The sequence below is a fragment of the Cynara cardunculus genome, assembly GCF_001531365.2.
Source record: "Cynara cardunculus var. scolymus isolate 2C chromosome LG 17, CcrdV1, whole genome shotgun sequence".
Classification (NCBI taxonomy): domain Eukaryota; kingdom Viridiplantae; phylum Streptophyta; class Magnoliopsida; order Asterales; family Asteraceae; genus Cynara; species Cynara cardunculus.
Window position 1 is genome coordinate 6,492,240 of NC_037544.1, and position 10,450 is coordinate 6,502,689.

General features: G+C 34.6%; 1 protein-coding gene across 1 annotated transcript in view; it reads right to left on the minus strand.

Annotated features, from left to right (window-relative positions):
* Nucleotides 1–3,381: 3,381 nt before the first annotated feature.
* Nucleotides 3,382–10,450, minus strand: part of LOC112500564 (protein PELPK1-like) — an 11,106-nt gene continuing 4,037 nt past the window's right edge. Inside the window, exon 3 of the mRNA XM_025104068.1 lies at nucleotides 3,382–4,306. Within this exon, the coding sequence (XP_024959836.1) occupies nucleotides 3,609–4,306 (698 nt within the window). The 3' untranslated portion in view covers nucleotides 3,382–3,608. The remainder of the gene's footprint in view (nucleotides 4,307–10,450) is intronic.

The window sequence follows — 10,450 nt, forward strand, 5'->3', positions numbered from 1 at the left end:
ACGTTTGCTGAAGGATCTTTGGTGTGAGTGTTATTTTCTTGAAGTATCGTTGTCTCTGAATGAATTTCAAAACAAGTTCATCAGCGATCACTGAACAAGCTCAGTGTATGATCGCTGGAACTGAAATTACAGATACATAAATACATCGAAAGGAAAAAGGGATTATCAACAAATCAATGAGAGAGAGGATCAACAGTGTACCAGGAATGAATAGTCAATTTCGACCTTCATTTCCTTTAGCTTGCAAGAGGCGTCAATTCCTTGCAAGATGTATTCCCTGATACTACCCTGTCCATTAAAGTTCATCCTGATCAATTTATTCATAAGGTATCCGGTTTCTGCTTTATCCGATACCTTATATTTGTCTGCAATTGAGGCAAAGTAAACCTTAGCTAGATCAGACTCAGGTATGCCGCCCTTGACAGCATCAGTCATACATTTCTTAATGTATATCAAGGCTATCCTATTGTGTTTGTGCCATTCTTGATGCTTTAGTTTGACTTCTTTTGCTGCTGCTTGAGCAGGTTCTGATGGTGGATCTTCTTTGAGAACGTGATCATAGTCCAGAATGCCTAACATGAGCTCGATGTCCTCTTTCCATTTCTTGTAATTTACACCATTTAGTGGTGCAAAGTTAGCCATACTCATTGAGTATTGTGCTGAGAGCGACAAGGATCAAGATTGATCAGTCTTAATGAATAATTCTGAATTTTGTCTATAATGGAATAGAATCAATTCCTTTAATTTATGTAGTGACGTGAATCTCGGATTTAATTACCTTTTGTGAAAGCATATTTAATCCGAAATTCAGTCGTGTATAAATGTTTTGATCAGAACTGCTATGGCAGTATGTGAAAATTTAACACTTRTAAAAATTGCAATTTCTATATAAGAAAATTGCAATTTCTCAATTGTGATTCTTGACTACTGTGGTAGTATTCGAATCACATAAATCCTGTTTCACTATAGTGATATATGGATTTCCATGAGGGAATACAACAATCTGCTTATATACTAACATGCAGTATATGTGAATTTAAATATAAAAAGATAGTTTAGACTTCATCAAATTAAGCAGACTTGGGGTCGACTGAATTTCCTGGATCAATTTGGGTCGGGATATGTTATACTGGATAATAAACAATGTATATCGATACTCATATTAGTCGGGATAAACTATACCGACTTGGTAAGCGTCAATCGGGCTAATTTTCTAAGGAAGCCGATCAGGATCTTTTCCTATACCGGTTAGGACTTGTTTAATGAAAACGATCGGGACTTGTCCCTTGAAACCGATCAGGACTTGTCCTTGTATACTAATCGGGACTTGTCCTCTATGCCGATCGGGACTATACCGATCGGGCACTTTTTTTCAATCGGCGTCTATGAGTCGTTTTTATCAACATACTCATTTAACAGTAACTACAGATGAATAGCGATTTCCAGAATCTTAAGCATAGTCCTTTATAGTCGGTATGAATTAGAAATAAACAATAATTTGATGTATGAATCAGGATGAGACWATTTCCAGTTTCAACCAGAAAGTTATTCGGGAACATGATCAAGATGAACTAATTTCCAGAATATTTTATATTCAAGTCGATCCATCGTTTATCAATCGGTCAGTGTATCAAAATACTAATTCAATTCAGAGGTTAATTGCTCTGATATCAATTGTTATGAATACATAAACATGCATACATCTCATTAACCCATGAATTAAATTAAGTATATAATCGTAAGCGAGTAATCGAACATACCGGGAACGTTTGATGAAGAGMTCGTGGTTGTGTTGGTTTGTTCTTGTTCCATCCTTACCAGATCCACACTAAATTCTTATTCCATGATGGATTGGTTAAAACGGAGGGTTTGTGTTCTGTGTATGGATATGAACAATATGGCGTCAAAAATGAATTTATAAAAGATGAAGAGGCATGAAAACGGTCCTTCCATCAAGGCACCATTTCATGATACGCTTTCTCAAATAACTGCCATATATATACATTTTCCAGATATATATATATATATATATATATCATATATATAATAATAAATCATTTAATTGTTAATAGATAATTATCTTGTTCTCTTATATATATGTATATGTATGTATATATATATATATATATATATATTACACATCATCTAGAGACGGGTTCTAGAAATTTTTCCAAGTGGTGGGCCATTTGACTATAGAAAACAATTATATGGATATTTTTACAAAATATGATGATTAGTTCATTGTTTTTCTTATGTGACATCTTGTGTTCAAAACATTTATTGCAAGTTCTGTTTAGAACATAATAAATCTGAAATTAAAAGCTAAAAACTAAGGAAATGACTTTAACTGACCGAATTTGGGTCCGATGTGGAAGAAAAGTCTTGCCAACCAACTCTACCAACGGAAACATGCAAACCAAATTGATGCGGTGGCAAATTTCATGACCCAATAATTTTTTACACTACGACAGAAGAACGAAGCGGTAGCCCGTGCCACCGTATCCAATAGATTAGGGCCCCCCCTGGGTTAATAGATTTGCTTCCAATCAATCAGCCGACATGGTCGAAAGTGGTTCGGAGATATATTTTGTGTTACTAGCTAATGGGAGGAAGACTGATCAATTCTTTAGACATTGCTATTTATAACATCAAAAAGCTCTCGTTCGCTGTCTGCAAGGTGATGATGGTGTTTGCTGTTGCACACTCACTGGAGTGTTGCAGGTATTCTGGATGTACAGGTGAGAGTGAAGTTAGGCTCAATACTTGATGCTATATGTTGTAAATATACGTAAAGAAAATTTTGTACTGTCAATCAACATGGATTTCTTAACTTGTTGAAAAAGGAGTGCCGGATTCACATGTAATATGAATTATGTTTTATTAGTGTTGCAGAGGGAAATATCTTTATGCTTGCCTTTGCAATATGAACTTGCAAGCCACATATTGTGGGTAATTATTTCATGTAATTTGAATAGCAACCATGATGAAAAAAGTTCAGAGACTGAATGCTAATGTCTGATTGTTCTTCTCAGTTTCTTGGAAGCTGTAGATAAAAAGACCTTTTGTTGTAATGAGTTGAATAGTAGAGAGTAAAATTTCTGGAATGAAAAGCATATTCCTTTTATGCTTCAATTGGTACGATCAATCATCAGCAAACTAAACACCAACAAACAAAATGTACCATCAAGTTTTTGCTAGACAAAAAGACCTTATGCATTGGTTGAGCAAGAACGTATATGGTCTACAACTACTACACTGACCATCCTTCATTTGTCATTTTTTTCCTTTAAACTAGATATGAATATTATTTGATTTTTTCATTTTTTTATAGTGTAAAACCTTTTAGTCATGGATTTATTTCTTGTTATCATGCACATTAAGTTGCCAAAAGGACATGAAGTCAAATTGATTCAACGATACTCTAACAGTAGAGTATAATATAATCAAGGTGCATAAATTCAACATACATAAATTGTTCATCGTATGACAGAACAACAGACCACACACAAATAATCATTCAATATTCAGGGAATACTCTAAATGACGAATTTCTTGGAAGTAACATTAGTAGTAGCGAATATATCACAAGCTTTCACAAAAGTAGGTCTCTAAGGATGGGGTAGAGAAGGTTTAGGGAAGTCCTTGGGCAACTCTGGTATTTCTGGTTTGGGCAAGGTGGGCTTAGGAAGGTCATGGAATTCTGGCACCTTTGGTACTTCTGGTTTGGGCAAAGTAGGCAACTCTGGCTTTGGAAGCTCAGGAAGTGCGGGTTTTGGAATTTCAGGAACTGTGGGCTTCGGGATCTCAGGAACTGTGGGCTTGGGGATCTCAGGAAGTGTGGGCTTCTGAATCTCAGGAACAGTGGGTTTTGGAATCTCAGGAAGTGTGGGCTTCGGAATCTCAGGAACAGTGGGTTTTGGAAGCTCAGGAAGTACGGGTTTTGGAATTTCAGGAACTGTGGGCTTGGGGATCTCTGGAACTGTGGGCTTGGGGATCTCAGGAACAGTGGGTTTTGGAATCTCAGGAAGTGTGGGCTTCGGAAGCTCAGGAAGTGTGGGTTTTGGAATCTCTGGAATTGTAGGCTTCGGAAGCTCAGGAAGTGTGGGCTTCGGAATCTCTGGAAGTTCAGGCTTTGGAACCTTAGATATCTCCAAAAAGTTACGTGCCTCAGCACTGATCATCCCACCACTTATTGACGCTAAAGTGATCGAAACTAGTATGAGTGGTAGGAAGGAAATGAGATAGGAATTAGCCATTGAGATTGCGTTGGATTGATGAAGCCAATCAATAACTAAGAAGGTGTTTGAGTTGGATTGGGAACATATGTTTGTGGATTTGGATTTATATAGAAGATTGAGTCATGGAGAAGAGGGACCCATTGATGATGAGTTGGTGGGAATGACAAAGAAGTTGGCATTTTTAGTTCAACTTCTCGTCTGTACCTTAGACTTGCATGTATACTGTCCTATTTTTGGTTTCATATGTCTGATTATAATTAAGTCACTTAATTAGTTAGTATGTTTTTCTTATAGCTGTTTAACTGTTGTTCAGCAAACTCTAACCACATTGCTTGATTATTTTATTGTTTGACTAATTTTTCTTTTTTGTGAACTAATTGTAAATGTCTTTGAATCTCTTCTTTAGTTTCTTATATTACACTTTAAATATTCTTCTGTTTATTATATCATAATTTGACTTTTTTGTAAACACAATTTCACTCATTGTCGTAAATTGTCGAAAGTGTTTTTTAGTATTTGTAACATGTTCTTATTTTTACCATATTTAAAACAAGTTTATTAACATAATATCTATAGATCTATCTGATTAAAAGAAGACAGTTAAACATTGTAAGCTAGATAATCTTTACTATGCTATTTCACATTTGGTAAAAACTCTTAAAAGCAATTTTCTAAGTAGTAGTTTTGTCTTATTAATACATAACTTTTTAAAGTTCAAGTTTACAACTTATCACTGCATATGTACAACTAATTAAAGTTTTACTTTTGAATATACTAATCGATGAACACGTCGAAATAGAAGATAAATGTTGATCTAGCTCTATTATACACAGGGACGGAGCTAGGAATTTATGTTAAGGGGGGTTCGACGGTTGTACTTGTTCTAAATAACAACCATAAATATTGTTACTGTTTTCGTTAGTTTTTCAAAACCATTTTCTGAACCAGAAGTATTTTGAGGCGGTGATGTATTTCCTTTCGAAGAAAAACCGAATAACATTTTCATCAAAGGTACTAGTAACTTATTTTTTTCCACAATATCTGAAAACAATTATAGGCTTTTCCATAAATACTATTTCTAAATTGCATATGATAAATATTATATAGTAAGTTAGTTTTTTTCATGAACACATAAAAGCACAATGGTTAACCCGTATCGCTATTTTATGCATTGAAATTTTAAGATCTAACACTTGGGTATATAAATGAAAGAAACAAGGTTAAAGAGTAAAACTTGAAATGTAAATTAAACTACAAGAACTTGTTTGTAAATTTTAAAAAATCTAGAACCGGGACGGTGGTTACAGGCATCTTTCATGAAATGTATGCATTATGTGTTAGAAGGTAGGCTTACCCAAGAGACTTAGGGGTTGTTAAGTTTATTTTTTGTTAATACATGTATGGATAAAGTTGTCTGTATTGATAAAGCTGTATGTATGACATAACATAAGCTGTTGTTCGTTATCGGACTGAATAAAACAGGTTGAACATATAAAATGTCAATTTTACCGCTCAGTCTATTTTTTTTAACCCAATTCAAAAAGCCATCTGGCCTCCATCTCCTGCCATGGAAGCCACCGAAAGCCATCGATTCATCACCCAATCTATTACCGGTTATCTCGTGAGAAAGATAGGGGAAAGAAGTGGGGGGGGGGGGGCAGAGAATGAAGATGATGGTGGTTGACCGGTGATGGCAAGGGACGCTCCGATGAGGCATGGAGGAGTTGTTTTACGTAGAGCTTCAGGGGATGGGGATGGAGATGGAGGCGGTGGGTTCCTTTTTACGTAAATGAACGTTGGTTCACACACACACACACATATATATTTATACTACTTTATAAAGCAAATTTGGCCAAAGTCTTAAAAATACCTTAACATGCATAAGGTACTACCCTTTAATGCAGAAAGTCTTAAAGTCTTAAAAATGTACAACTTTTTTATGCATTTTCAATTTAGGGTACTAGCCTTTAATGCAGAAACACCTTCACTGCCTCTATCACGTGAAGATGGCCACCTTCACACACCTTCACACGCTCTCCTATCCCACACCGATTCAGTCTCCAAGATTCACCAACGCACGTCGATTCTCTCTATCTCTATCGCACGCCGATTCTCTCTCTCTCTCTCTCTCTCTCTCTCTATCGCACGCTCTCCTCTCCTCAGGCGACTTATAAATATCAATCACTCTCTTCACACACGCTCCTATCGCCTCCCTCTTCAAAGCGACAATTCACAATTGATTTCCCAAGATGTTCGATTCAGGCTCTCGGTATGATTCACAATTGATTTCTGAATATGGTGAGTTCTAATATTTCCCTCTTTAAATGTTCCAATTCTTACTTTAATTGTGATTAGGGTTTTGTTCAAATCATGTGAGATCCAAGGATGGGTTCTTTCATCAATGTTTGTTTGAAACTTCATTTGTTTATCCTGGTAAGCTTCCAGGCAAAACACCCCATATAAAGCGTTATTATTGCTTCGATTTTGGACTAATAGATGCAGACTTTGAACCGAGGTTGGGGGATTGTGGGTTGGGTAAGGTGATGTAGGGTTTTAATGGAAGGGCATTTGGGTATAATGCTCCTGAATGTATCCCAATATTCAGGTATTTCAAAGTGTGTTTGAATTTGATATAGTGTGATTTATGGGGATTTACAGGAAAGGAACAATAGGATCATATTGGGATTAAATCTCTTTTTATGATGGAACTTTAGACTAACAATTACATAGCTACAAGTTATCCTAATGAAAAAAGCTGTTAGACTATCTAGATCAGCAGGTTGGCCCTCTAATGGAACAGGTCGCTCCAACATGTATAAGAAGAGAACCATCCAAGCATTGAACACATTTGGATCAAACAATTTCTTTGGAATCTCCAGCTGCACAACATTCCACAACAATTTTTTGTAAATAGGACTTCCGTTCACTATAAGTGTATAAATTAATCCCTATTGTTTTCGCAACTTAAAAGTTATTTAGTGACCCCATAGGATATTTCAATGCAGTAACTTACATAAATGGATGCAATATATTTTGCAGATGACCTGAATAGATGACCCTTAGCTATTTCAAAACATGTAACATAGGTGCAGCCAATTGGTCGTTTTAGCTAGCTTATGGGTGGATGAAGTATAATTTCAACTAAAATGCAACTACCTAATAAAAAACTTGAGAGCTTAAAATAGACAGGGAAAAGCATTACAAAATCTAAAATTAGTATATCTTTTGAAGAACATAACAATTATTAGACCTTCGTACCAAAGGAAGAGCCAAAGGAAGAGCCCATATTTGATCTTTTAGTGCCAAATGGATTACTATCTAACTTAATTGACAAAAAGGGTACATCATTATGTAGAAGAATTTGATGACTACATTTAACTAAATAGAGAAAATTAAATAGAAACACTTTTTGAGCTAAATCTAAGAAACCTATGTCATTTGTTAAGCACTTGGTTTGAACCTCTACATCAGAAGTGACTCTCTTTCGCAGTACCAAAAAGTAAATTTTAATGGAAGTTACAAGCAAGTCAATGTTCTTGTCTAATAAGCATTATGTATTGAGATGAGCAACTCAATGTAATCTCATTTAACATGGGGGAAAAGAATTACTTTTGGCTCATCATGTTTATATTAAGTGTGATCATCAATTAAAAGAGTATGGGCTGATTTAAGTCTCTGTTTAGTTTGACTGGCTCTTATATGTTTTTTAAGTAATTGCTCTTTTTGTTGGTAATTCTCCCATTTTGATCTTCTGATTAACTGTTGAATATAGGTTCAATGAATTTGGCAATGATGGTGGATCAGCAGCAAAAACCCTTGTGCCCAAGTTCAGTGTGTTCTCAAAGCATGTCACAGCACACACYGGGTTCCAAGTGCCAGAATTTGAGGCAARAATCGCTGCTTAGTTCTCAATAGGATTGAACCCGTGGTTATTACCACATACATCTAATTTTCATTATGGTGATATGACTTCTATAGATCAAAATTTTAGTTGCTGGAGCTATAGCCCTGAAGGGTATCGGAAGCCTCCTTTTCATCTTTGGCAGCACAATTGGTGCTTTTCTTCTGGTTAGTAACTCATATGATTATAAGCATCGTTTTCTTYRATTGTTGGYTAAGGAGTAAACCGTTAAAGCTTTTGTTTTGTTTCAGATTCTGCACTAGCTGATTGCTACTCCCATCTTGTATGATTTCTACAACTATGACGTAGAGAAGAAAGAATTCTCTCAACTTTTTATCAAATTTACACAGGTTAGAATGACACACACCCCCTCTTTATTTTTGGTTGATTGTTTCATATAGTCAAATAACCAAACCAAACCAAACTAGCCCCCATACACATGGGTATATCCTACCGAGGTGGGGCCATGGGTACTATGTACGCAAACCTGATTTCTACTATAAAAAGTAGAGCGACTATGTAGAAGTTTAGTTAAAAATGGATTTTGTGGATTTTTGAAGAATCTGGCACTGTTGGGGGGACTCATGTTTTTCATTGGCATGAAGACCTCAATGCTAAGAAGACCATTAAACAAGAAGAAGGCTTCCAAATCAAAGACAGTCTGAGTGATGGTGGTTTTGTTTGTACTTGATTTTCCCTTTTCCCTTTTCTATTTGTTTATTGTCTTTTGCTTCAACACTTGCAATGCTGCATCTTCTTCTGTAATGTTTAGGAATCATATGGATTTTTGGTCTTTCTTTTCAGTGTATACAATTAATTCATATTTTGTTTGCTCTCAAAGTTGTTAAACAACCATTATTTACTGTTCACTATTCCTAATGTAAACCATAAGCAAACCTCTTCCGATATACATTTGTAGAGTCGTTTAAATATGTTGGATTTTAAATATATTGGATTTTAAACTACCATACAATTTTTTTCATCGATAGTCTGTAATTGGAACCATAACTCTTATTTATTCAAATTGTATTAATATATAAAGACCAAGTGTAACCTATATCATTGTTAAATTTTATCTTATAAAACTCGTGGAACTTTAAAATCGTTAAAATTCATGGCTCCCGCCGCATTGCGCGGGTACACAACTAATATATATATATATATATATATATATATATACACACACACACATATAAGGAAGATCAAATGTTAACCAACAATTTTGTGTTAACTTTAAAAACCATGGCAACCAATCAAATTTCATTCTTTTTGTAGGTTTATGTCATTTTCATATTTTAATTACAAGGGTATTTCAGTAATTTGATTTGATATGTAACTCCCAAACAATTAATGGGGAGTTACAAATCATCAAATTCCAAAAAATATGCATTTATAATATTAATATTTTTTTTAATCTTGATCTTCCATGTTCATTGTTTTATCGGTTTTTAATTCGCAAAGAAAACACGGTAGTAAAAAATTTCGGTATCGATCAAGCTAATATGGATAAACGCAATAGAAAATAAATCAACAACAATGAGAAGATTAAAATGGTTTATGATAACAATCGGAGTTCGAGGTCGGGAATTAAAGAAATTAACCAAAGTGAATGTCTTGGTAATAGATTTTTATTTTTTTAAGATTCGTTTTAATCGAATTATGTTCATTACGATGTGTTTTTTTTTTGTAATTCATCTTGTATTGATAGCTTTTTTTTTAATTATTAAAATACGTACCTAATTCACATGTTCAAATGGAATTACATGCACGACCCATTTTCATATTGTCATATTACCGATTTTTATTAATCATGAACCATTGTGTTCATGTTACTTATATCATATGAACACAAGTATTATTTTTTAAGCTTGATACCAAATTTTTATATTTGTGTAAGTGTTTGCACCCGGTGTTCATAGCGTTGGGTTATGTGTTCATATATTTTATACGATATGAAAAAGGGGTGAACAACCATATAAGATCATAAACATCTATGAACAAGGGTGAACACGATATGAACAAGGGGTAAACAACCATATAAGATCAGAAACATATATGAACAAGGGGTGAACTTTAAACGGTGTGGATGCAATGCATGTATAAAACTCATATTGATAAAAGATCGCTCCTGAATGTGTTTATAATGAAGGAACTATTATTCACAAACTGTTCATATCGTGTTCATACCTGTTTTTTTTATTTATTTCCTTTCGTATAGCAGTTATTCTTATTATGTTCATATTGTGTTCATAAATGCTATGCAGTCCAAGTTCATATATATGTCAAATTTTTGTTCGTATTTGACACAATG